This window comes from Chenopodium album, chromosome 10 (assembly GCF_948465745.1).
Source record: "Chenopodium album chromosome 10, dcCheAlbu1.1, whole genome shotgun sequence".
In the NCBI taxonomy this organism is placed as follows: domain Eukaryota; kingdom Viridiplantae; phylum Streptophyta; class Magnoliopsida; order Caryophyllales; family Amaranthaceae; genus Chenopodium; species Chenopodium album.
This window is the reverse complement of record NC_137843.1, coordinates 56,888,710-56,916,049: the sequence shown is the minus strand read 5'-3', so window position 1 is coordinate 56,916,049 and position 27,340 is coordinate 56,888,710. Positions and strand designations below refer to the sequence as shown.

The following is a 27,340-nucleotide window of genomic DNA, read 5'->3' as shown; positions in this document are numbered from 1 at the left end:
GGGACGGGGGTAAAATACTATATAAAATAGACAGATCACTTAAACCATGTGATTTGAAGTACCAAAGCACATTAAATAACAAGTTAGAGAAAAAGAAAAAAAAGAGAATAAATAGTGTGCTCATAAATATTTGGCATAAAAAATCAGTAAAAATTGAGGATAATTTGGATATTAAATTAGGAGAATGAGGTTAAAATTGTAAAAAACCACTTATTAAAAAAGGAAAGATTTTAACAATGAAACTTTAATTTTGATTTGCTAAAAAAGGAATAGTGGACTCTAATAAAACGATGGAGGGAGTATTGTATAAACCATTTTTTCACAAATTTCTCCTATAGACAACATTAAGGGTTTGTTCATTTCAGCTTAATTTCAGTTCAGTTCAGCTCCTAATTTCCTTCTCTCATAAAATATTCATTTCAACTCTATTCAATTCAGCTCTATTCAGTTCAGTTCAGTTCAGCTTCAATCAATTCAATTCGATTCAACTCAATTCAGTAAATGTGAACAACCCTAAGTAACCTTTATCACAAGTTATTTTTTCCGAATTGAATTTATCTAAACTTATTAAACTTAAAATAAGTGAAAATAAGGTAAATAAATCAGGCCCATAAAATCATGACTAAGGCCCTGTTTAGTTTGCCTTATATTTACTTATCTGAACTTATCTAATCTGGTCTGGTCTGGTCTAGTCTAATCTGATCTGGTCTGGTCTAATCTGATCTGATTGTCTAATTTGATCAAACTTTGACCTTAAGTGTACGATAATCTATAAAAGAAAAATATATCAAGTGGGATCTTATTAGATTCGTTATAATGTGTATTTTATTAATATGTAAATTTCATAATTTTTTTTATTATGAAATTAAAGATATTTAGCGATAAAAAAATGCACATAAAATGATGATCTAATCTGTACTTATTTTTTCTGATCTGAACTTATTTTTTCTGATCTGATATGATCTAAACTTATTTTTTCTAAAATAAGTAAAAATAAGGTGAACTAACAGGGCATAACAATTGACTACTACTTTATAAGGCTGAAAGCCCAACAATTGAAATAGACATAAAATACCCATCTAGCCAGACATCATTTTCTCTCACAAACCAAGTTTATCTACATAACTACATTCTTCAACCAACCAACCAAAACCCCATAAACAACTAAAAACCAAAAAAAGCTCACTCTTGTCACTCCTTCCCTCTGCCACTCATCATCTTCTACCAGAGGAGAGAGAAAATCACACATATCCCACCACCATGACTGTTCCAGTTGTTGAAGAAGAAAAAATTCCTACTCCCGTTAAAGAAGAAGAAGTATATTTCATTCTCAATTACCATTTTTCTGGGGGTTTATGGGTTAAATTTTATTGGGTATTGATTCTATTTGCATTTATTTATCTGAATTTTGCAGAAAGATGAAGTAATTTATGAAGATGTTAAGGAGGATGAACATGAGGATGACGATGAAGATGATGACGACAATGATGAGGAGGAGGAGGATGACACTACCTTAAGTAATTTTCTTCTTTGTTCTTTATCTTTTATAAATTTTATGTCTTTCGATTTTAAATTTTGTTTTTGTTTGTTCAATATTCTTACTTAGGGTTTATGGCTCTTATTTTTTCGTAAAGTTTCTTATTTGGTTCATATTTAATGTTTTATGTGACGCTGAACTTTTTGTGTGTTATTTCAAACATTTGTGTTTAATTGGTGTTTGGGTCCAATTTAGTCCAATTGGGCCCAGTCCATAAATGATCCAATTAAAAGCCCAAGGTCAAGGTTCAACTCCCCATTTGTGCTAAAGTCAAGGTCAATCAAACGTGGCAAGTCAATTGGGCTTAGGCCCACTTCTCCAATATGTGTGAAGGTATAAAAGCTATCAATTCCACCATTTTACAGACATTCACATAAAGCCTCAAGCAATTAATTCTCTTGCATAGATTTCTCACTCTACACATTGTACTGACTCTAGCATCAGAGGGGTCTTCCTCGGCAACACCCCCGAGGCTAGTTTACCTGTGTTTGTTGTGCATGAAATCCTCGGCCCAACATCACTTGGAGCGAGCCCAATCTTCACCACTTCTCAGGACCTTCGGCGAGGTCCCATTGTTTCACCCGAAACAATTTGGCGCCGTTTGTGGGGAAGGCCTTCAAAAAGTCTTTAAGCCAATCTCATTCATTCTACCATAATCTTAGTATCAATGGATAAGAATCGCAAGAACAAGAACAACGGTGCTTCTCCTTCGAGGAAACGCCGAAAGTCACTAGGTGGGGGGCCCTTGGACCACCCTACTCCTAGTCCATCTCCTCCGCGGGACCGGAGCCCCTCCGGGGAGCTCAGTTCCGGGGGGAAATCAAGGGAGAGGACCCTTTCTCCCATAATTCGATCCAATCATCAACCGAGTCCACCTCGGTCGAATGAAGACAATCAGTCTACTCATAGGACTCATTCTCATTCTCGGAATCAACCTCGGAGTATTCATTCTAACTCTCGCTCTCAGCCGAGAACACCCCAGACGGGGCCCAACTCGGAGGAGGTAGTGAGAGCCCTAGCGGTCCTCATGGATGCCATGAAGGCCTAGAACATGCCACCTCCACGAGACCGAACTCCTCCGCAAACCAGGCATCAGCGGAGAACGCTTGGTCAGGAAGGGGGGAAACCCTCATCCTTCAGGGAATTGGCAGAATGGGAAGAGGAAACCTGGAGAACCGAAAGAGAAAGAAACAGGAACTCTCATTTCTTCAAGGAACCTACTACCCAGCTCACCTTGAGCAAAACAAACAGGAGCAGCAGTTCTGCCTCTCGGCCAGAAACTGTTCGCCGAAGCGCTCTTGACCGTCTCGGCGACAGGGAGCGGAGTGTGCACAGTCGCCTCTCCTTTCCTGCAGCCGAAGCCCAGACTTCCCAGCCAGGGACAAAAACCACTTCTACCTCTCTGAGAGGGCAAAGCGCGGTCCCTTCGGCTAGGAATAAAGGCAAGGCCGTGATGCTTCCTTTCAGTTCTCTATTCGATCAATGGATATTGGAAGACCATGAGCCGACGGTTAAAATCCCGTCGCACATTACCTATGATGGGACTTCGGATCCGAAGGACCATATTGCCTCATACGAGGCACACATGCACCTCTGCCCCAGGTCCAAAGCGACCTGGTGCAAATATTTTCCCACTACTCTCAAGGGGGTCGCGCAAGCGTGGATCTCCAAGGGAGTAAAGAAGGGCTCAATAACTGGGTGGGACGATCTGTCCGCCAAGTTCAAGAGCAAGTTTTCTATGGCAAATCGCCGGGAGAAGACTAATGCAGAACTTATGGGTCTGCAGCAAGGGGAGGCCGAAAGCCTCCGCAACTATCTGACTCGCTTCAGCAACGAGTCATCCAGCATTTTCCAGCTGGACCAAGGGCTGGCAGTTTTCTCCCTTCAGCACGGTCTCAAAACTGGACCGTTCTCCGACTTCATGGTCATGAACTCCCTGTTGCATTCGCATTCGCATGTTCCGTAGGTTGAATTCCCTGCGCTGGTAGGGCTCCCTGTTGGCGAGATTGAAGGGTAGAGGACAATTGGGCAATTTGGGTGTCCATGACTTTATTATGGGCTATAATAGAGTCAATTTGTTGGTCTCTACTCTCCATATGATTTTGCATACTGGTCAGCATTGCTCTAATTTCTGACAAAGCAGGGTCAGAAGATGTAGTAGGGGTTTGTGTTGGGGCTTTCTGGTTAGCATGAGGGTGGTAATATTTCTGCTGTGGAGGGGGTGCTTGTTGTGGAGGTGGAGGATTTTGAACATTGGTGCTACAGTAAGATAGGTAGGGATGGTTCCGGTAGCCAGGATTGTAGGTGTTGGAGTATGGGTTATTTTGCTTGTAAGTTTGGAAAGCATTAACTTGCTCCATTGAACTCCTGCAATCTTGTTCATAATGACCTACACTTCCACAATTTTCACAGAAAGCATCGTTAGCATTGTTAGTAACAGCAGAAACATTAGCAACAGAATTAGGAATAGTAGTACTAAGATTATCTAATTTCTGGCAAATAGATGTAAGCTGGGCTTGCATAAGGGTTACTGAATCAACATGGTGCTTGCCCTTATTTGCATAACCTCTAGTATTCCCATATTGGGAATTGTGTATTGCCATATCTTCGATAACCTGACCTGCATCATCAACATTAAGATTCATAAATCTACCGCTAGCTGCGGAGTCTAAAATTGTCCTTGATGCATTCCCTAATCCATTGTAGAAAGCTTGAATTAACTGCCACTTTGCCAAGTTATGGTGGGGACACTCCCTCTGCAGATCCTTGAATCTTTCCCAAGCCTCATATAATGCTTCATCTGGCTCCTGGGCAAAGTTTTGAATGGCGCTTCTCAGTAAAGCTGTTTTCTCTGCAGGGTAATATTTATTATAAAAATTCAAAGCAAGTGTCTCCCAGTTAGTAATACCAAGTGCAGCTCTATTCAAACCATTGAACCACAATTTAGCTTTTCCACATAAAGAAAAGGGAAAAAGAATCTCCCTGATTTGGTCATGCGTTACCCCATTCTGCCTAATAGTGTTGCAGTATTGACAGAAATCCGCAATGTGAAGATTAGGATCTTCACCCTTAGCTCCACTGAACTGCTTTCTTTCTATCATCGTTATAAACTGGGGCTTTATCTCAAACTGGACTCCCTCGAGATCAGGTGTAGGAGAAAGATGTGGAAAATCCGTCAGGGACGGCTGCGAATAATCACAGAGCTTGCGAGGTGGAGGTGGTGGTGGTGTACCCATCTCTAGTTCTGAATCAGAAGAGTGCTCCGAATCACTAGAATTAGGTAATGGATTTCTAGAAATATCATTACTCCCAGAACCTGCCAGAATCTGCCTATAAAAATTCTTCTGTCTATGAAAAGAGCGCTCGATCTCAGGATCGAAGGGAGTGTAACCTGATCTGGAACACCTGTGCATAAACAAAGAACTAAAAAGACAGATATTAGAACTACCTCAAAGAACTAATGTTCTTTGAGGCAAAAAGAAAATAATCTAGACTACAAAAACAATTAGAAATAAAAATAAAACCGTTTCCCCAGCAACGGCGCCAAATTGTGACAGGGTAAAGTCGTATCCCCTAATCAAAAGTAATACCTAAGTCCTCTAACTAAAGTAAATAGGGAAGTAGGGTCGAATCCAAAGGGAAACTGGTCTTTCTACTCCTAATTAATTAATATAATCTAAATTATTAAGGTAACCAATTTATTGTGTTTAATATGAAATTATACTACGGAGATTAAGTTTAGAGAGAAAGTCGATAATAAGAAGGCCTAGGGTCATAGGTTCACCAATAATTAATATTTCGGGATAAAACATAACAATCAATTAATTAACATTGCACGGATAACATGATAAACAGGCTCTCGCAATTTATTAACCAACATAGATCTAACAGGCTCTCGCAATTTACTAGATCTAAGTTCCTATTGAAAATAGCCTTTAACATTAAATTAAGATCTGCTCGATTTATCAATTCAATATTGCTAAACATTCACAATCAAATTACATCTGCTCGATTCATAATCAAATTGCAAAGAATTAAACCAATTCAATAAGAAATTATCATGAAATATCAATAATCAACAATAACAAATCCCTTCATATTAATTATGGATCCCCATAAACCCTAGAATTAAACTACTCGGACATAATTAAATCTAAAGCAAGCAAAGTAATAAAACAAGTCATAAGGAATTGAAAGGAAGAAATTACTGAAATTAATTGAAATAGAAATCGTACCAAAGACGGCGGAATTACAAAGTAGTCAAGAACAAGAGTAAGGTAGAGAGAAAAGTCTAGAGAGAGAAATATTAAGTAGAGAGAGAAAGTAAAAGGAAAGAGTGTGTAACAAATTACAATCCTAAAACGTACTTAAACGAAAATAATTAACGATCCTAATTAGAAACTAAGTGCCTCAGCAACTCAACTCCCCAGAAACACGCGCCCGATCGGGCGCGCCTTTTGCTCGATGCCCTTTGCTGCGCACCTCGCCCGATCGTGCTAGGCCTCGCACGATCGGGCGCGCCTAGCACTCGAGGCTTGGTGCTGCGTTGCCTTGCCCGATCGGGGCTATGCTTGCCCGATCGGGCCCTTGTGGCTCCTCGAGGCTTTGGAATTCCGATTAGGCTCGACTCCTCGGCCCAATCCGGATCTCCTCTTCGGGTCTTGAGTACTCGGTCCAAACCTCGGTATTCCAGATACCGAGCCCTTAATCACCGGCTCGATGGATCTAGCCGGCCTTGGGCTTCAACGACGGCCGTGCTCCTCCAATGCTCGTAATTGCTTCATAAAATCCCGGGAAAATGCTCCAAAGGTGCAATTCCCTACAAAACTCAACCAAAACTACGAAAACACTAGAAAACACATATTAGTAACAAAAGTGGCTCTAAAGAGCCAAAAACACTACTAATTATGACCAAGGGACGGGGGTAAAATACTATATAAAATGGACATATCAGTCGGCTACCCGGAAAGGATTGAGGGCAGCCAAAAGGAAGCTCGAAGGTGCAACTACCTCAAGCCATCCACTAGTCATTCAGAAGACGACGATGAGGATGAGGAGGAGAAAGAAAGAGAGCCAAGTGCGAAGAAGCCGAAAGGCCTAAGTGCTTCGGCCCAAGGTTCCATGCCCTAAGTGCTCTCGAGGTTCATCTCTAGAGCCTCGCATAAGGGGTTACCTTTCTTCAAAGCCCTGAAACTCCCAAAGACAAAAGAGCTCGTCTGGGAAGACGAGCAAAAAGAAGCCTTCAAGCAGCTTCAGGAGCATCTGGCTCAACTCCCAACACTAGCTAGTCCAGTAGAGGGAGAATCTTTGTACCTGAACGTGGCTGTTAGCCCAGCCACCGTCAGTGCAGTGCTGCTGAGGGAAGAAAATAAAATTCAGCAACCGATCTACTTCGTCAGCCACACTCTGACGGATGCCGAGACCCGCTACCCTCTACTCGAAACAGTTGCCTTTGCAGTAGTGGTAGCTGCTCGGAAGCTGAGGCCCTATTTTGATTGCCATCAAATAGTGGTCTTAACTGATCAGCCGCTGGAAAAAGTCCTCGGCAGAGTTGAAAAATCTGGTAGGTTGGCAAAGTGGGCTTTCGAGCTCACTAAGTTTAGTATTAGCTACCAGCCGAGACCAGCCATCAAGGCTCAAGCTCTAGCGGACTTCCTGACCGAATGCTCGTACTAGGAGACGCTAGACAATGAAAAGAAAATCTGGACCGTTTTTACGGATGGATCCTCCACCATAAGTGGTTCGGAGGCAGGGGTAGTAATAACCTCTCCCGAAGGCAAGTCCTTCGAGTATGCACTGAAATTTTCATTCAAGGCTTCGAACAACAAAGCTGAGTATGAGGCAGCAATTGCTGGCCTAGAACTGTGCATCTCTCTGGAAGCCGAACATGTCTGTCTGAAGACAGACTCTCAGCTAGTTGCATATCAGATCGGTGGCAGCTACGAGGCCAAAGAGCCCTCAATGATAGCCTATCTTGCCAAGATCAAATCAGTCATTGCAAAGCTGAGAACTTTTGAAGTTCAGCTGATCCCAAGGGGTCAAAATGCTCAAGCCGACGCACTCTCCAAACTTGCCAGTTCAACTCTCACTAAGCTGAACAGATTTGTATATGTGGAAGTGCGCCGAGAAAGAAGTGTCGACGAAGCAACTGAGGTGTGCTGCGCCGACCCAGAACCCAGCTGGATGGGTCCCATCCAAGCTTACAAGCTTCGGGGGGAAATTCCCGAAGACAAAATTTTGGCCTCCAAACTGAAGCGAACCAACTCAAGGTTCATCGTCTTTAGGGGAGAGCTTCTGAAAAAATCCTTCTCAGCCCCATTACTGAAATGTGTGGGCCCAACTGATGCAGATTACATCCTTCAGGAGATCCACCTCGGCATCTGTGGGAACCACATTGGGGGAAGGACCTTAGCCCACAAGGCACTGAGGGCCGGATTTTTCTGACCCACCATGATCTCGGATGCTAAGGAGCTGGTCAGAAAGTGTGAAAAATGTCAAAAATTCGCACCAGTTATCCATCAGTCAGCCAGAGACCTTCAGCCAGTCCTTAATCCGCTTCCATTTGCTCAATGGGGATTGGTTATTTTGGGACCCTTTCCAGATGCACCGTACCAAAAAAGATGGTTGATAGTAGGCATCGACTATTTCAGCAGATGGATTGAGGCTGAAGCAGCTTCGAATATCACAGAGCAAACTGTCAGAAAATTTATCTGGCAGAACATCATTACTCGCTTCGGTATTCCGAGGGTTTTTGTTTTCGATCATGGAAGGCAATTTGATAATTTGCCGCTGAGGCGGTATACAGATCAGTTCGACATTAAGTTGGCATATTCAGCAGTGTGTCATCCATAAAGTAATGGCCAAGCCGAAGCTGCAAATAAACAGATCCTCAATGCTTTGAAGAAAAGGGTTGAAGATCAAAAGTCCAAGTGGATAGAGGAACTCCCAGGAACCCTCTGGTCACTTCGGACAACCGAAAAAGAGGCTACGGGCTATTCACCTTTTGAGTTGGTGTATGGTGCCGAAGCAGTTCTTCCAGTAGAAATCGGTTCTGAAAGTTTACGAGTGCACCACTTCTCGGCTGAGAATGAGCAACTTATGAAGGAATCTCTTGATTTCCTTGACGAAGTAAGAGACTCGGCCCGAGATAGAATAGCTGCTTACAAGCAGAGAATCAGCAAGTTTTACAACCGAATAGTCCATGCGAGGCCTCTCAAAGTTGGAGAACTCGTCCTTCGGAATGCTGCTGCAGTTCAGAAAAGCCGAATCCATGGGAAACTCTCAGCTGCTTGGGAGGGGCCCTATGAAATTTATGATGAGCTTCAGCCAGGGACATACCGACTTCGGCAGTTAGATGGAACTGAGCTGAAAAATCACAGGAATGCTGATGTTTTTAAGAAATATCATGTGTAAACCCTTCGGGGCAAAACAATCTTTGTAAGTACATTTTGAGTTATTTGAAAGGCCTCAGAGCCACCATTTCTATAAATATTTGCAATTTTTTGTTCTTTCAATTTTTCTTTATTCTATCTACTCTTTAAGGGTTTTTATTCAGCCTTGTCAGAAACCTTCGCCTTCAGGGCACCGGGTTTCAGATTGCTGACAAACTCGTCTTTTAAAGAACTCTGGACTTTCAACTAAAGTGAAAACTTCAGCAAGACTTGTTCTCCAAGACAATGAGTCCATGGACAAATCTGGGATATTGCCTTAGCTGAGCCTTGTATCCCAGAGGGCCATTATCTGAAACATTGCCTTCAGTTGGCCTTGTGTTTCAGATATCCATTCTTTCAGATAGACAGGAAACCAAGAATAAATAGCAAAACTGTTAGAAATTTTTACTTAGCTTCGTCTGAAAGCAAAAGAAAACAAAACCCAACTTAGAAATCCAAAGACCAAGTCTTCAGATTTCTGGGGGGGCAAGAGGCACTACAAGTGCAGACTGTCTTCAGCTAATCTTCAAGCCGAAAGCTTTGTACTTAGCAAATTTTGCGAAAAATTTCAAAATTCAGAAAAACAAGCATGCAAATTAAGGCAAAGAAATTGGAGAAAAGCATTGGATAAATGAGAAAAGTGCTCGGGAAACGAGCTACAAGTTCGAGTGTTCTAAAACATAAAGTAAAGCATTGGCAGCCGCCCACTAGCGAAAAATTACAGCTGCCGAAGTACGTACAAATACAAAAACTAACTGTTTGTACATCAAGGCAAGCTGAAGCAAAACAAAGGCAAAAATTCAGAAGCGGCAGGTCAGAAATTAAGCACAAGTTGATCCGCAAGATTCTAAAGACGACTGTCCGAGTCCCTAGGCTTCAGCTGAGGGATCACGCTTCTCAGTGGCGCTGGGCTCTGTGCTGGCTTCGCTTCCAGCTGTTGAATGTGCAGGTTGAGTTTGAGCTTGGGCTTCTCTCTCTTGGTTCTCGGCTTCTTCAGCCTCAGCATCCTCAAGCTCCTCAACTTGGAGACGATTCTCCAAGTCCACTTCAGCCTGACTAGCAAAGAGCATATGAGGATGCTTTGGATATTCAGCCCAAAGCTCGCACTGATAAAAGTCTAGCTCATGCGCCAGATGAAGAGCCAATCTTCGGGCCACTTTGTACCCTTGGTGGAAGGTCGTGGCATACTGATCTTCAGTGTACTTCCTCACGGCCAACAACCCCTCAGCATCAGCGAGCTGCTTCTGGACACCTTCAAGGGCTTGCTGAGAAGCGGCTTGCTGATCGACCAACTTTTGTTTGGCTTCGTCCAAATCCAGCTGAACTCTGCTTGCAGCAACGTTGGTGTTATTCAGCTGGTTCTGAACTAAGCCAATAGTAGTCTCTGCTTGAGACAGCTCTTCAATCTTGGCCTTCAGCTGGCCCTCCAAATCTTCAATTCTCAGGCTTTGATATTCAGCAGTGGTGTTAGCCTGAGAAATATGAGCGTCCTTGGCTTGCATTGCCTCTTCGGCATTCTTTTCTTTAGCCTCAAGGACCTCAACCCTTGACTGCAGCTCTTGAATCTGAAGGGCAACTCTGTTGTTAACCTCCTCAGCAATTCGGCGCTCAACAGCCACCCTGAAGCTGGGAATGTCAACAGCCCCATACTCATTGATCAGCTGCTCCCCTTCAAGAAGGGTGGGGAAGATCTCATTCTGCATAGCATCGCAGAACTTTTTGAGGGCCTCATCAGCCTGTTTCTCGTATTTTTGAGCTTCAGCCTGCTTCTTTTCAGAAGCCTTTACCTTCTCCTCGGCTAAGGATGCTTCAGCCTGAGCAATCTCCAACTTGTCCAGGAGATCGTCTATTAGCTCTACAGTGAGAGTCTGATTGTGCACAAACTGGAAACAGAGGCACAAGTCAGTAAAAAAAAAACAACTGAAGAGCTGAAGTAAAAAGAAAGTAAAGGCAAGACGGAAAAATTTACCTGCATCATCAGCAGTTGGTTGGATCTAGCAGGGTCAGGAACCTTTCTGCTGGATTCTCCCATCCCAGCAGTGGCCTTCAGCGACCACAACCTTGCTCTGTCTACTTCAGACATGCCGGCAAAATTGCCGAAGTAGGCAGCAGCTCTCTCTCTGTTCTGGCCCCAAATGATGTCCCAGATGTGCTCGGGAATTGGGATGCGGGGGGGCCAAGAACCCCATTTCTTCAGACCTGAATGTCTGAAATGAGGGAATTGAAAACGAAGGCACCTCAACATTCTGGTCCTTCGTCTCTTCAGCAGATTCATCCAGGTTGACTGTTTCAACCACTGGATGTTCCTCTGGCTGCGTCAGAAGAGCGTCAGCAGCTTGCTGAATCTCCGCAGCAAATCCTTCAGCAGTGGCAGCCACTGTTATGTTTTTGGCTGCCACTGTCTCTTCAGCTACCCCTGCAGTAGCTGGCTCCTTCTCAGTGGAGAGCTTGGAAGCGCTCTCCTGATTCAGCACCTCCTCCTGAACCGCCTCTTTCGGCTTAGAAGTCCTTTGATCCACCTCCATCTCTCGTGTTCTGGAGGAGGAGTTTTTGGTGGAGATTGGATTCTTGGTGGTGGCTGAACTGGGGGTGGAGGACCCCTTGAGCTTCTTGCACCTCGAGCCCTGCCTCAGCCAGGGGCAGGGTCCCTAATAACAACCCCCGGCATCGGCCTCAGCTCGAAGCCATCGGGACCCACGACAGCGGGACCCGTCCTTCTCCTCTTTCGGCGGACGAGAGGCTGATCGTCCATGTCCTCTGAGTCCGAGGATTCTCTGTCCGAAAGGTCTTCGGGATAGGCTGGAGCTTTGCCTTCTCTCCTTCTGCCTCCTTCAGACTGCAGAATTGGGGGGCAAGAAAGGATTGAGTTTTAAAAAAAAAAAAAGAGAAAAAAGGAAGCTGAAAAGTTAAAAGTTACCAAGGCCTCGTCTTCTGCCTCGGCTCTGGCAACTGCTTCGTCTTCAGCAGCTTTGGAGGTCCCCTCACCTCCTTCGTAGGATTCGATGGCACGGGCAACCTCTTCAGCTGTCCGAGCAGCCTCCTCCTCTTCGGGAAGTAAGCGATACCAAGGGTCACGCTTCTTCCACCAGGGTTTCTGCCTCTGATAGAGTGCAGCAGCCTCAATCTGGAGGTGAGAATGGTCCAGATGCACCTCCTTGTCTTTCGGATCAGTGATGGGAGGAACCGAATTTGTGATGGTCCTCTCAACGTTGACGCTGAGACGCTTGTAGTTGATTCTTGCGGTGGCCTCGTTCAGCTCTGAACACACAAATGAGCAGAAGTTAGTTCAGCAAAATAAAAACGCTGGACAACTCCAAAGAAAAAGTGCAAATCAAAAACAGAAAAAGAAAAAGGAGAAGGCCTCGGCCCCAGCCGAAGGAGCTTACAGTCTCTAAACTTTCGGCTGAGGCCGACAGCAGCAAGCATATTCTCTTGGAAGACATAATGGTTGTCTGGGAGCCAAGTCTCCGGGACAAATCTCATTCGGCCGATCCCTCCAGGGTTATCTCTCTTCCCGAAGATATTGGCCTGATTGAGATGAAAGTCTTCTTTGGCCATCATTTTCTAAAGGGCCCAGACTCGACATGTCTGGGTCAGGCTCGGAGAGATACCGAGGAGCGCTGAAGACGAAGGGATGGCCTGGATCTGCGGGTGCCCTAACCCAAATCCATTGCCCTCTCCAGTCCTTGTCTGAAGAGTCATTCGGCCACATTGTTAGGTACTGGGGGTGGGACTCGATCCGATACCGCCCAGCACCATGCTCGCCATACCTGCTTTGAGCATTCGGCACCAGCCGATGGAGCTTTTTAAAGCAGTGCAGGTTCGGCGTGTATCTGAAGAACTTACAAACCCATAAGTAAGTCATCACCCTTTGGATGCTGACAGGGGTCAGTTGGCACAGAGAAATCTTGTAGTGAATCAGGAGATCTCTGACGAACTCGTCCAAAGGGAAACGCAGCCCGTACTGAAGCTGCCTTGTGTACATCCCCACATACCCAGGGGGTGGACGATGAATCATGTCTGATGTCGTAGGCATTCAGCACCAGTACCCATCGGCTTCAAGAATGCCGTAGTGCAACTCAATTTGCTCGGCGAACCGATACACTTCGGCGTGCCTTACCCACCAAAAGTAAGGCATGTTCTTCATCATCGCCGAGATCACTTCAGGGTTCTCCCACTCCTAAAAGCCGGGGAGTATATCCCAAAGCATGGTAGGGACTTCTTCATCCTGCCCAGAGACGCTCAGCTCCTCCGTTCCCTCAGGAGGCGCCGAAGAGATCGGGGTTTCTATAATCCCCTCAGCAGGGTCAGGTCTTACCCTTGCCCCATTCCATGTTTCAATCCGGTCCCTCGGATCTGGAATTTGTCGTGCTCGCCGTGGCTGGCGTGATCTACCTCTCACCATTGTCGGATTTTCGAAGAGAAAAGTCGAAAAAGGGGGATGTGTTCAAATTCGAAGAAAATCAAACAAAAATCAAGGAAAATTACCTTAATCTGAGGCGGAATTTGTCGATCTACAAGTTCGAAGTGACGAATTTAAGTTTCAAACCTCAATTCTCGGGGAATTAGTGAAGTTTTGATGCGGGTTCTGGGGTTTTCGCGTGTTTGAGTTCGTGTTTGTGAAGAAATGAGGAGAGATAGTGCGCCCCTTTTGTTTTATTTCCAGAAGTGGGAATTTTGGGAGTCCGCGCTTTAATTTTCTCTTAAATCCCTCATTAAGTAACCGTTAAACACGTTCCCTCCTAATTAACTACCCATTATCCGTCCAACTTCCTCAATTATCCGTTCAACCGCAGTTACTTCATTAATTGCGGTTTAAATTCAAATTTTTTGGATTAATTAAATCATTTACTTCCCTTCTTTTTTCTGGCTAATTAAACCCGACCCGTCATCCTTCCAAATCGGGTCTGGGGGGCAAGTTGTTTGGATCCAATTTAGTCTAATTGGGCCCAGTCCATAAATGATCCAATTAAAAGCCCAAGGTCAAGGTTCAACTCCCCATTTGTGCTAAAGTCAAGGTCAGTCGAACGTGGCAAGTCAATTGGGCTTAGGCCCACTTCTCCAATATGTATGAAGGTATAAAAGCCATCAATTCCACCATTTTACAGACATTTACATAAAGCCTCAAGCAATTAATTGTCTTGCATAGCTTTCTCTCTCTACACATTGTACTGACTCTAGCATTGGAGGGGTCTTCCTCGGCAACACCCCCGAGGCTAGTTTACGTGTGTTTGCTGTGCAGGAAATCCTCGGCCCAACATCACTTGGACCGAGCCCAGTCTTCACCACTTCTCAGGACTTTCGGCGAGGTCCCATTGTTTCACCCGAAACAATTGGGTTGTGTAATTTGTTGGAATGGGGGTTATTTATAATAGGATAAGGGTCGTTGAATTGAAATTCTGATGAAATTTGACCGTAAATATTGCAAATTTCTGTTATCTTGAGTGATAAGCTAGAAATTTTAATTTGTTAGAATGTTTGATTTTTTTTTTTTAAATTGAGGATTGAGTGAAATTGAAGATATGTGTTGGACTGGAACTCGGTATTTGTTTGATTTGGCAGTTTTGGTGACTTTTTTTTTTTGCTGTGTGATGTATGAAGAATTGGGAAGCTTGGTGTTTTAGGGTTCCTGAATTTTGGATAGAAACTGGACCTGATATATTGAAATTCTTGTAGCTTGATTGGTTAGCTGTTAGGATTATTGGTGTGCTATATTGCTTGATTGTTGTTCGTGTACGTTTTGTTGTATAAGCTTGAGCAACATATGTCTTATCAGTAAGGCTGGGAATCTGGGTTTTATTTGTTTGATTATTTTGAAGAACTCTTACTGTATGTTATATACTGATGTGAATGATTTGTTTCTATTTCTAGGGTTGAGGGTTGATGGGTTTTACGTGCTCTTAATGCTTGAGTGCTAATTATTTTATCCTGTGATTTGTTGTATCCATTTAGCCTCAGCTGAGGGTATCAAGCAGAGCAGGAGTGAGAAGAAGAGTCGTAAAGCAATGTTGAAACTAGGATTGAAACCTGTCTCAGGTGTAAGCCGGGTCACCATAAAGAGAGCCAAAAATGTAAGAATTTTTCCTTATGAAACGTTATTGATAACAGGTGTTTTTGAACATGTAATGGTCTGACATTAGTGTGTTGGGATTACAGATATTGTTTTTCATTTCAAAGCCTGATGTGTTCAAGAGCCCTTACTCTGAAACCTATGTCATATTTGGTGAGGCCAAGATCGAAGACTTGAGCTCTCAGTTGCAAACTCAAGCTGCCCAACAGTTCAGACTCCCTGATATGTCATCAATGATGGCCAACTCAGAAGCTTCTGCTGCCACTGCTGCTGCCCAAGAAGAGGAAGAAGAGATCGATGAAACAGGGGTAGAGCCTCGAGACATTGAGTTGGTTATGACTCAAGCTGGGGTTTCGAAGGGCAAGGCTGTCAATGCACTCAAGGCTCATGATGGTGACATCGTTGGTGCTATCATGGAGCTCACTGCTTAGGTCGGCAATCTTACCTGCTCATTGATTCCACTCCTCGGGAGTTTAATTGCCCATTCTAGCTTTATTATTCTTCTTTGGGCCCTAAACATTCTAGTGATGAGGTTATGCATTTTCGAACTGCTGCCAATTCTATTTATTTTGGATTTGCCTTTTGATAATATAATGGTTTTGTTGCCTCAAAGTTGCAGTAGCTTTCTATTTATTTGATTGGGGTTTATACAATCTTTAGATGTTTTACTTGTTGATTGACCAGTTGTTCAAGGTGTATCCTTATATTTGGAACTAGAAATATGAACAATTGAATAACACTTTAAATTGACGGATTTGGATTAATGTGTCCACATTTTATTGAGTAATTTCTAAACGGTATAAATTACTAATACTATCAAACCAGTAAGTTTCCTGATTACAAAGAATATAAATATAAAATAATCTTTTCTAATTAATTACCCTACAGTTTGTCCGGATTTCACCAGACATGCCAATAAGAACATCTATCTGACCCATCTTAACCATTACTGCTGCAAACTTTCTCATCCACAATGACTGATTCATTGCATTCTGATTCACCTCACTAGCTGTGTTGGAGTTTGTCAAGAGGGTCTGATCAGATGTGAACAAGCTGCGGTTGGATAAGATGTCCTGGTAGTAGCCTACATCTGTGACTAATGGGCTACCAGGGTTCATTGGAACGACTAGGCTAGAATCCTTGCTTCCTTGCGGGCACTGTTGCTGCAGTTGTCCTGCATATTTAGAATCCAGAGTAGGATCTGTCCCATTTGTTCCATTGAAGTTGTATAGCCTGTTGCTGATGGATGTGCAATGAGATTGGCCAATTGTATGGGCGCCTGTGTTCAAGATTGGGTTTATGAAATTTGATGTCAGATTAAAGTCCTCAAAAGAGTAAAGACTTAGGTTCAAGCTCAATTGTTCAAGACTTAAGCAAGCAAATAAATTTTGGTATAAATAGGAAGATTTTTATATCTAGAACCCAGTTCGACCTTTGTGTTTGTCGATAGCTATTCAATACCTGTCATGACTAGCAAAAATGGATTTGGTTTTTATTTGCTACTCCATAGTTTATCACTGGATAGCTAACATAGAAGAGTTAATGAGAGTATTATCTAAGATTCTAAATTTCTAATTGATGGGTCTGCTTGAAAACTAAAAGCTGTTTATTAGGACCTTTAGATAGGAGACATTATTTGACTTCTTTGTTTCAGGACTCTGACTCGTAACTGAATAGTAAATTAGTCTGTTAGCTTTGGTAAATTTTGCCTGGCTGTTTCTGTTTGAAAGTCTAACCTAAGTTAAAGAAAAATTCACCCTCTATGCTCTTTTCTGATATTGATACCTGATAGGGTGACCATCTCTTCCTGTGTCAGATTTCTGTTCGCGAAGCTCTGTGTAAGTTGGTCAACATTCAGTGAAGGTCCAGGGATGTCTCGTAGCACCTCTGAAGCTAAAGAGACTCTTCCATCCCTTCTCCCAGCCGGAACATCATAAACTGGCCCTTTTGTCTGTGAAACTGATCAAAGTTATGCAGCAGACTACAAAATTAACTGTTCTCTGGTAAAGAAATAAAAATTCTTACTTACTATTACTACGCTGTCTCTGGCTGCAAAAGCTAAAATGTCTGCACATGATACGACCCCTTTGCATTCAGTTTCAAGTCTAGTCTTTGCATTGTCAATGATTTCAAATCCTCGAAGGCTAGGATTGTTTACAAATGAATCCTTCTCAGCTGTGTTTGAGGAATTGGAGTCAATGAGAATGGATGCATCACAACCCTGGTATCAGAAGAGAGGGAACTTAGGGAAACTTCAATTAATCGAATTGATAATACAGTAAAAGTTTAACCAACTTACTCTGACAAAGCAGTCATGAAAGTGCATTCTGACTAAACCGGGGGCAACTCCTTTGTCTTTCATAAACCCCTTCGTAACTTCTTCATTCACAATACGCTCTGCTGATTCACTTGATTCACTATAAAACCCAACTTTAAGTTGCGCTTCTGTCTGAGCACTTAGACAAGAAAGAGCCAAAAACAGAACACGAAAGAGGATTGAAGAGTGATGGGGAATCATTAGACTCATTCTTTACTTTGCTTCAATCTTGGAGAACCTAAACACACAATTGTCCCATTTTATAAGTGGAAGAAAAAAATTCATATTAGTGTGGTGTTAGACAGCACATTTGCTTTGTTTAGTTTGAGCACATAAAACTTTTAGTTGGAAAAAGACAATTACAATGATTCTGATAGTAATTATGCTGTCTATTAATTTTTGTTATGGATTATGTGATATGCATTGTATGAGCTCCCTGAAGTAGGCATGCCTTGATTCTATTGACTTCAGTGCACAAGATGCCAATGATAGCTGTTGAACTGGGTATACTATGGGACCAATAGTTTTGATATTCTGATATAGTTAATCTGTCAGTGTACGATTCAAACATGCATTGCTCTCATTAGTATGCTGACTATTAGGCTGAGAATACTAGAGTTAACAATAAGTGTCTGTACAAAGGATGCTTCGTTTCGGTTAGAATCTAGGGAAGTTGGGTAAGACTCCTTTTTTATTGGGGGCCGGGGTAGGGGGGGATTATGGTCCTATGGAAACTGGGAAGGGGAAGGGTTTTTTTTTTCTAGGGGGGATTATGGTCCTATAGAAAAAGGTAACATTGCATTATTGGGGGATTCGAAACAGTGATAAAGACAATACTCCTAGCTACTATGAAGGCATGGAAGCACATAACTGATTGTTTACTTGGAAGTAGCTATAATTATCCTCTCATAGGGGCGTATTAGTAAAAATATGAACAGAATTAAAAAAAAGAAGGTTAAGCTTGTATCACACCAGCAGTGTCCTGTGTACTGGATTATAAACCAATTTGTGGGCTGTGTTTGAATGTTTATCTCTCTAGACATAGTGCCTTAGATTGGATCCCATTTACGAGTATTTCCTGAGTCAGTACTTGTCTACTCTATTGAGTATATGTACGATCTTAACAGAATACAGTACTGTACTGATGAAATACTTGCTGAAGTGTTAAAAGTTGTCAAGTCATTGTATGAGGGGGTGTGCTTTTACCTATCTATTACATTAGACAAAACATTATCTGACTAAATGCATACTACTAAGTACTTTGTAATAGTTATGGTTGCTTTCTTTTTAAGCATACTTTGAATGTTTGTTAATAGTATTAGGTGGGAAGTTCAATGTCCTGTTTAAGCTCTTTGTAGTTGGCTTTTGTTTAACATTATGGCATTTTGATACGGATACATTTCTGACAATGAGTAGCAAATAAGATACTTAACCTTACTTGAGATCTGAGATATACGGAATATATGTTATGGAGGATTTAGATCTGTAGAGGCATATCATGTGACATTAGTCAATTTATGGCTGTATAGCCATATGATATGATATCAGTAATTTTAGTGCTGTAAAGCTATTTTTGCAATCATTAAAATCTGTCTTTTAAAGTCATATCATATTCTTCATTTGTTGCTTTCAGCTCAGATTAGTGCAACTTTCATATCTTTATTTAAATAACCACCCTACAGTTTCTTCGGATTTCTCCTTCACTGCCTGTGAGAATATCAATCTCCCATTGGTTTTCTCATAGCACCTCCGACAACTCTCTTTTCATATACTCTCATGGGAAAGATTTGGCATACATCCTTCTCTATGTCGATGACATTGTTCTCACCACTTCTTCTAATGATCTTCGGGTTTCTATTATGTCAAAATTGGGCTCCGAATTTGCCATGACCGATCTCGGCCCACTAAGCTCCTTTCTCGGCATTTCAGTTACAAGGCATCGTGATGGTTTATTTCTGTCTCAACACTCATATGCTGCCGACATAATTGCTCGTGCAAACATGTCTTCCTGTAAACCATCCGCGACACCCGTCGACTCCAAAGCAAAATTAAGCTCGAATTCTGGCCCACCAGTCGAAGATGCAACACTGTACAGAAGTCTAGCAGGGGCACTCCAATATTTGACCTTCACTAGGCCCGACATCTCCTACGCCGTTCAACAGATTTGCCTATATATGCATGACCCTCGCAAGGAGCACATGGCTGCTCTTCGTCGCATATTGCGGTACCTTCAGGGGACTTTGAAACTTGGCCTTCATCTTTATTCATCTCCCACAAATGGTCTCATATCTTACTCCGATGCCGACTGGGGTGGTTGCCCCGACACCCGCCGCTCGACGTCCGGCTACTGCGTCTTCCTTGGTGACAATCTGATATCGTGGTCCGCCAAACGCCAACCAACAGTCTCTAAATCCAGCGCTGAAGCAGAGTATCGTGGCGTGGCTAACGTCGTTGCCGAGTCTTGTTGGTTGCGTAATTTGCTCTTGGAACTTCATTGTCCTATCAAGAAAGCTACCGTGGTGTACTGCGATAACGTTAGTGCCGTGTACCTCTCCGACAACCCTGTTCAACACCAACGGACTAAGCACATCGAAATGGACATACACTTTGTCCGGGAAAAGGTTGCTCTTGGCCAAGTCCGTGTTCTCCACGTCCCTTCTCGCTATCAAATTGCCGATATCTTCACAAAGGGGCTGCCTCAACTTCTTTTTGATGATTTTCGCAATAGTCTAAGCGTACATGAACCTCCCGCTTCGACTACGGGGGTGTATTAGATTATGTATAGTGTATTATTGCATTTATGATGTTCACCTAGATTAGCTGTACCTAATCCTAGTTAATTGTGTATACTCTTGTATTTATACCCTTTGGCAATAATGAGAACTCAAGGGATTATTTCCTATAATCCCATCCTCACCATAGCATCATCAAACTTCATTCCCCGAGAGGCCGAGAGTAAGAATTTCAGGCATACTGGTTTACTAGGTCTGTTTTAGCAGTCTCTGACAAGAGTCTGACCTGTTGTGAACAAGCCATGGTTATTGAGGACATCCAGAATTCCAGAGTCATAATTTACGGGCTTATTAGGATCCAATAAACCACAATATTCGCACCAGCATCCCCTGATTGGCACTACTGCTGCAGTTGAGCTGCAAATGCAGAGTTCATGCTGGGATCCTGTGCATACAGCCTTTTGCTAAAGGAAGTGCATTGAGCATGACCTATGTTATTAGCTCCTGCACAACGGAGTATTTATGCAGCTTTGTTGTTAGTTTATCCAGCGTTTTAATGCTAGTTTCTTGCTCCATCAGCTAAAAGCAACCATTTCTCCAAGATTCTGTTATCGTTGAACAAATGGAATTTTAGATCCGTGGACTATGATGCTTGGCAAACTGAGTTTTCCAGTCCAAGGAAAGATAATAGCAGGGGAAGGGATCCATTTCTAAAACATAACATTACATGGTACACTAGGTTGCTTCCATTGCCCCGGTGAAAGGGTTTGCTGATTGTGTCAAATGTAAATAGAACGAACTATAAAATTACTCTGATGCCTCTTAAAAAGCTTCCACCAAAGGTTAGAGGGAAGTCATCATAGCATCAATCGTGCAATAATTCAATAATCCAAAGGGGTACTTGATTATCTGTTTCTGTTTTCCTCAGTACTTCAGGTTCATGGTAGTCTTCCTCTATTTGCATCTAAAAATAGACTTGCAAGTATATAATTCATCAAATTACATATGTTTGAGACTGAAAATTATCCTTCCAATAAAACAAACAAACATGAGTTAATTCTACTTAAGACTCAGTAAGTCTGATCTCTTGACAAGGGGAATAAACCCATATTTCTTAATTGATTACCCTACAGTTTTCCCGGATTTCTCCATTAGTACCAGTAAGAACTTCAATTTGACCCATGTTTACCATTGCTGCTGCAAACTTTCTCATCCACAAGAACTGATTCCTTGCATTCTGGTTCACCTCATTAGCTGTGTTGGAGTCTGTCAACAATGTCTGATCAGATGTAAACAGGCCTTTGTTGGCTAAGACATCCTGATAGTAATTTACATCTGAAATAAATGGGCTACGAGGGTCCATTGGAACCACCATGCTAGAATTTGTGCTTCCTTGTGGGCACTGTTGCTGCAACTGTCCTGCATATTTGGAATCCAGAGTGGGATCTGGCCCATTTGTTCCACTGAAATTGAATAGCCTATTGTTGAAGGATGTGCAATGAGACCGTCCGATTGTATGAGCCCCTGTGATCAATATTAGACTTATATGAGGTGATTTAGGCTCTCAATAGAGTTAACGCTAGATAAATGTAGCCGAGGTAGGTATTAGTCCCATCAAAGCAAACAAACTTGGGTATGGAATAATGAATTTGAAAACCTAGCAGGATATATACCAATTTGCCCTTTGTGATAGTGTAAAATCCTGATATGATTTGCCAAAATGGATTTGTCTTTTTAGTTTTTACCAGTTATTCTAATTGTTAAACTAACCATTTACAGCTAAGGTCCTGTCACCTGAATAATTGTTTGTTACTGTAAAAATGGTTTCTGCTGACTTAAATTGCTGATATTTTTGATTCAGTAGTATTTGTTATATGCTGTTAAATCTGATTTTGACTTTTCAAAACTTATGTTTTACTGAATAAATCTAATATCTAATGAACCATAATCTTACAAGTTGAAGTGAACATTGCCTAATTTCTCAATTAAAAATTGGCCGGTTAGTAGTTGATGAAACTGATGACAACCACTTGAACAGCTGATTGCTGTTTGTAGACCCTTATATGGAAACATAACTTATCCGCTTAGCGCTATGTATAGTCTGTCATATACTTACATTCATCCTTGAAAGTTAAGATAATTTGAAGATCAATGCTTCAAATGTAGAATATGCTAAAAAGCTGATACCTGATAGGGTGACCATTTCTTCCTGTGTCAAATTTTTGTTTGCGAAACTCTGTGTAAGTTGAGTAACATTGAATGTGAATCCAGGGACATTTTGCAACACTTCTGAAGCCAAAGAGACCCTGCCATCCCTTCTTCCAGATGGAACATCATATCTTTGTCCTCTGGTCTGCGAAACAAAGTTATGCAGTAGCAGCAGGTAACAGAGTTAAATTTGTTCTACCCAAGCTTATATACTACTATTTCTTATCAGTAAAAAAAATTCTACTTACTATTGCTACACTGTCTCTAGCTGCAAAAGCTAATATATCTGCACATGACACGACCCCTTTGCATTCAGCTTCAAGTCTAGTCTTTATATTGTCGATGACTTCAAACCCTCGAAGACTGGGATTGTTTGCTGGTGAATCCTTCTCAGCTGTGTTTGCAGAAGTGGAGTCAATGAGAACGGATCCATCACACCCCTGAAAAGATCAGAAGGAAAATTTAGATTTGTAGTTCACTGAATTATAGATAAAATTTGTTAATATATTTAACTTACTCTAACAAAACAGTCATGAAAGTGCATTCTGACAAGACCAGGGGCAATCCCTTTGTCATTCATAAATCCTTTCATAACTTCTTCATTGACAATTCGCTCAGCTGATGGACATGAGTTGCAGTAAAATCCAACTCGAAGCTGTGCTTCTAGCTGAACACTTAGACAAGAGAAAGCCAAAAACAGAACAAGAAATCTTGTTAAAGAATGAATGTTCATTTTTAGGTTCATTCTGTGTTATTGTACTTTGTTTTCTTCTTGAAGAACCTAATCATGCAGTAATAACCATTTTATAGCCGAAAACAAGGAATATAAAATGATGTACATCCTAATTAGTGCGTCGTGATACAATATGTTGGATTTATTTAAATTGCAACATGGCATTTTTAGATGGAAGAAAACACAAACTAGAATTTTCTGATAGTTACTGACCTGTCTAATTCATTTTGGTTATGGAATATGTGATGATAAGCACTATTTAGCCACCCTTAAAGCGGTTATTCCTACTTCTATTGACTTCAGATGCATAAGAAGCCAACAAGATTAGTTGAATAGAGGTATATTTTAGGACTAATAGTGCTGATTTTCGGGCATTATTAAGTTGTCACTGTCACTGCATATTATTCAAAGTATGCATTTCATTGTTAACTCTCATATTTTATGGCACAATCTAAGGATGATTAGACAGTCAGCAACGAGTGTCAATGGAAGGTATTGTCTCACAGGATGTCTATCGTTGATTTAAACAACTTAGTGGAGATGGATGAGGCTCCATATATAGTTTTTTTCCTGAAAATTTTGGTCCTATAGGATGGAAATGGCGGAAATATTTTTCTGTTAATGGTGTTTAATGCATTATTGGGTGATTTGGAGCACTGTGAAATATTATATTTCCTTCTACTTTACTGCTGTGGTGATTAGTGACTAAGTGCATTGAAAAGTGAAGGCTCTGAAGAGTGTTATTGATAAGAAAAACGTAATCCTGAGTTCATGGCTGTCTTCTACACGACTGTACCTGTTTGTTTAACCTGTCAAAAACTTGTTAGGAAGTCCTTACCCTTTCAAAAACTATAATGGATTAGATGATCATCCGAAAGTTTATGAAGTATCAGATAATTTAGGGTCACTATGTGTCTACGTCGTTCATGGTATTAGACAATCAATACAAGCTACTGCACAGCTGTAATCATTTAGTTATGGCAATTTTTTATGTCTAACAAGACTGCATTTTAGATCATGTCACTTATTCCTCACGAGCAAAGCCGGTTGAATCTCCACCGTGACAACTTAGTATTCGTTGGGAAAACTGATGCACCAAATAAGGACCATGCTTCATCATAGGTTCATAGAGTTTGATATTATGTACTTTGATGATGAAATGTTCACCTTTCTGTAAGATGTACTTACAACAGACCGAACTTTCATGCTTACAGTTTAGATGAGAGTTTCCCTAGTGATAATCTACTCATACTACTATCATTATTAAACTTCGAAAAATGGACAGAATTCTATAATAATGATAATGAAACATGTGCAATTAGTACAATTAGTGGTAGGTTTTGTCATTTACTTAGAGTGGGGGTATGAACTACCTAATGCAGTATAATACTTTATTAGTATACATACTTCGTATTAGATAACGTGACCTGAATTAATACGTAATTAATTATATAGTTGTTAGTGGAAGCATTGATCTCATAAACTGTAGTCATGTTTTTCAACTGGTTGTTGTATGTTTGAACACTTTTTCAACAGTTGCCTTAGTTTAAGGTGGAAGTTCTGGCCGCCACTTGATTAGAGGCGTCGTAGTTGCCTTTGTTTAGCTTAACTTTGGAAAGGGTGTTATTATATGAAGGGAGGTGTGGTGACCTGGTTCAATTCATTAACTAGCTAACAATATTATCTTTTTATTTGAAATAAGGTGTTCAGTTTTTATCTGAACTTTCTTAAAATCAAACTGGATCTTGTTAGAACTTTTCTATTTATCAGAAAGTATCTAATTTTCATATTTTTTACCACTACCAAAATACAAAATTAAAGTTACAAGAAAATGACTTACTAATGATAATATAATTAGTGAAAAACCAAATTAGCGCCATTTCACAGTATTTTTAGTGGATTGATTATGTACATACTTCACACAAATAAGGCAGTTTTTGTTCATAAGTGCTGTATTATGTAGATTGATTTGGCGTAACACTCGTATTTCATTGGTTATACCATGTTAACCATGTTGTTTCCTAGAGGTTCGGTTGAAAAATATCTAGTACGAAAGTGATATTATTACCAACCTACCTAAAAGAAATATCCGATCTTCTATTTCCTAGTCTTCTGAACAATCGGAAGTTCTAATAGTTACTGAGCCAAAACTATGGGTGAGGGGAAGTAGGGGGTTTTTATTGACTTTTCTAAAGTTCAGGCTTTTTTTTTCATTCTTGATTTAGCAACTATGTTTTGGAATGGATGCTTAATTAATACTCAGAAAGTCAGCAGAAAATAGAATATTCAGTAGTAGTAGTTGAGAAAATCTAGTAGTAGTTAAGATAGTGTCACTAATTTCAAATAACAATAGCTTTGAGGTACTAGATCAAACATATACAACCATTACAATTTTATTGCTGTAAGCCTGTAATCTACAAAGCCATATATTACTTCCATTTTATTGATTTCAGCACCTAGCATAATTAAGACATCTGCATTTGATTAATTAACAACTCTACAATTGATTCGGATTTCCCCTTCACCACCAGTGAGGACGTCGATCTGACCCATGGCCACCATTGCATCAGCAAACTTCCTTCCCCAAAGCCCAGGATTTCTTGCATATTGGGTAACTAGATCTTTAGTAACAGGGTCTGACGCTAGTGTTTGATCTGATGCAAACAGGCCGCGGTTATTCAGGATGTTTCTGTAGTAAGCAGTATCTGCTGTGAAGGGGCTTATTGGATCCATTGGAACCACAGTACTGGTATCTGAGTTCACTGATGGGCACTGCCTCTGCAGTTGAGCTGCATAAGCGGCATTTATACTGGGATCCTGTCCTGATGCTGAGTTGAAATTATATAGCCTATCAGTGAAGGAATTGCAGTGAGCGCGACCTATGGTATGAGCCCCTGCACCCCGGAAATTTATCAAGTAATTGATTAGTTACAAATCCTTGAGGCTTACCTTCCTGTTTCAGTTTCTTTTGCACACGATATTGAGTAACATATGAACAAGAAAGCACTTAAGTATTAAGTAAAATTAAAATTTGTTAATTCATTACCAGATAGGATAACCATCTCTTCTTGTGTTAATCCTTTGCTGGCAAATATTTTAGTGAGTAGATCAACGTCGCCAAATGCTGGAGGCAAGTTCTTCTTGATGTCTGATTCTAGGGAGATTCTACCATCTCTTCTTCCGGCATAAACATCATAGCCAAATCCTCCTGCCTACATAAATGATCAAACATACCAGTTAATTACTACTGCTGCTGCAACATCAAACTTACAGCCAAACTTGGCAGAACTTTCTATGTATTATACTATGTTTAAATATATTAAGACGAAATAAGAAGTCTTCCTAGTTCTTTAGTTTAGTTACCATTTCAACAGCATCTCTAGCAGCATAGGCTACTATATCAGCACAGGACACAACTCCTGGACACATATTTTCAATTTTAGCCTTGGCATTATCGATGACATCAAACCCTCGAAGACTAGGATTATTAGCTGGTGCATCTTTCTCGGCTGTGTTTCCTGGAGTTGAATCTAGGAGCACTGATCCATCACATCCCTACATGTAACATAACAAATTTTGTTAGATTATTATCGTGTATACTATACCTATGAGAGTATAAATCTCATTATTTACTAGAACATTAGCTTTAAGTGGAAACATTAAGGTTAATTACTGATACAATATAGGCCTGCATTCAGTCATGCACCAAACTATCCTTTAAAGCATGGCACTTTTTCTTGCAAGTTTCTGGAAGAAATGCATTCAATCAGTGGAAGTTGGTTTAGCTTTAGACTTTAGTCCTTTCGATAATTAAATATATAATTGCATATACCAACTTAATGATTGTTTCCTTGGAATTTAGCTAGGAAGGTTACTGAAAAGACACCCAGGTTAAGGAATAAAATCCCACTAATTTTCGGTTATAACTTGGCTTTGTAATAACTGGCTGCTGAACAAAACTAGGAAGGTGCAAAAAAATGCAAAAGTTGTATAGTCAGATTATTAGTAACTTACTCTAACGAAACAGTCATGGAAATGCAGCCTTACGAGGCCAGCAGCATATCCCCTGTCACTGAAAAATGCTTCTCGGACCTCATTTTTTACGATGAACTCAGCCATAGGGCATGACTGCATATAAAACCCTCGTTGAAGTTGTGCTTCTAAGAAACCAGTAAGACTTAATATGACCAAGATTGAAAAGGCTATAGTAGTTGAAATTTGAAGACGTTTCCTAATTTGACTCATCTTTGTTTTTCTGTACTGATACTTCTGACAATGTCTGTTTACTTACTCTGAAGATCTTGTGCACCTCT

The 27,340-nt window shown here is 41.1% G+C and overlaps 4 protein-coding genes and 1 non-coding gene across 5 annotated transcripts; 2 read left to right on the top strand and 3 right to left on the bottom strand.

Annotated features, from left to right (window-relative positions):
- Positions 1-1,260: 1,260 nt before the first annotated feature.
- On the top strand, positions 1,261-15,649 carry LOC145565488 (nascent polypeptide-associated complex subunit alpha-like protein 5). The gene is made up of 4 exons (XM_081625472.1): positions 1,261-1,317; positions 1,415-1,517; positions 14,926-15,038; positions 15,124-15,649. The coding sequence occupies exons 1-4, from the start codon at positions 1,261-1,263 to the stop codon at positions 15,466-15,468; spliced, it is 618 nt and encodes a 205-aa protein (XP_081481598.1). The 3' UTR covers positions 15,469-15,649.
- On the top strand, positions 4,271-4,377 carry LOC145565928 (small nucleolar RNA R71). The gene has a single exon (XR_014095278.1). It is a non-coding gene; the product is annotated as a small nucleolar RNA R71 (small nucleolar RNA).
- Positions 15,650-15,718: 69 nt separating the features above from the next.
- Positions 15,719-17,591, bottom strand: LOC145562644 (peroxidase 5-like). The gene is made up of 4 exons (XM_081622999.1): positions 17,337-17,591; positions 17,067-17,258; positions 16,823-16,988; positions 15,719-16,316 (listed from the first exon to the last, which is right to left on the bottom strand). The coding sequence occupies exons 1-4, from the start codon at positions 17,562-17,564 to the stop codon at positions 15,907-15,909; spliced, it is 996 nt and encodes a 331-aa protein (XP_081479125.1). The 5' UTR covers positions 17,565-17,591; the 3' UTR covers positions 15,719-15,906.
- A 3,458-nt stretch (positions 17,592-21,049) lies between these two features.
- On the bottom strand, positions 21,050-23,039 carry LOC145562645 (peroxidase 5-like). Its single transcript, XM_081623000.1, has 4 exons — positions 22,812-23,039; positions 22,543-22,734; positions 22,274-22,439; positions 21,050-21,610 (listed from the first exon to the last, which is right to left on the bottom strand). The coding sequence occupies exons 1-4, from the start codon at positions 23,037-23,039 to the stop codon at positions 21,201-21,203; spliced, it is 996 nt and encodes a 331-aa protein (XP_081479126.1). The 3' UTR covers positions 21,050-21,200.
- A 2,456-nt stretch (positions 23,040-25,495) lies between these two features.
- Positions 25,496-27,272, bottom strand: LOC145564253 (peroxidase 5-like). The gene is made up of 4 exons (XM_081624579.1): positions 27,042-27,272; positions 26,391-26,582; positions 26,074-26,239; positions 25,496-25,921 (listed from the first exon to the last, which is right to left on the bottom strand). The coding sequence occupies exons 1-4, from the start codon at positions 27,270-27,272 to the stop codon at positions 25,512-25,514; spliced, it is 999 nt and encodes a 332-aa protein (XP_081480705.1). The 3' UTR covers positions 25,496-25,511.
- Positions 27,273-27,340: the final 68 nt, after the last annotated feature.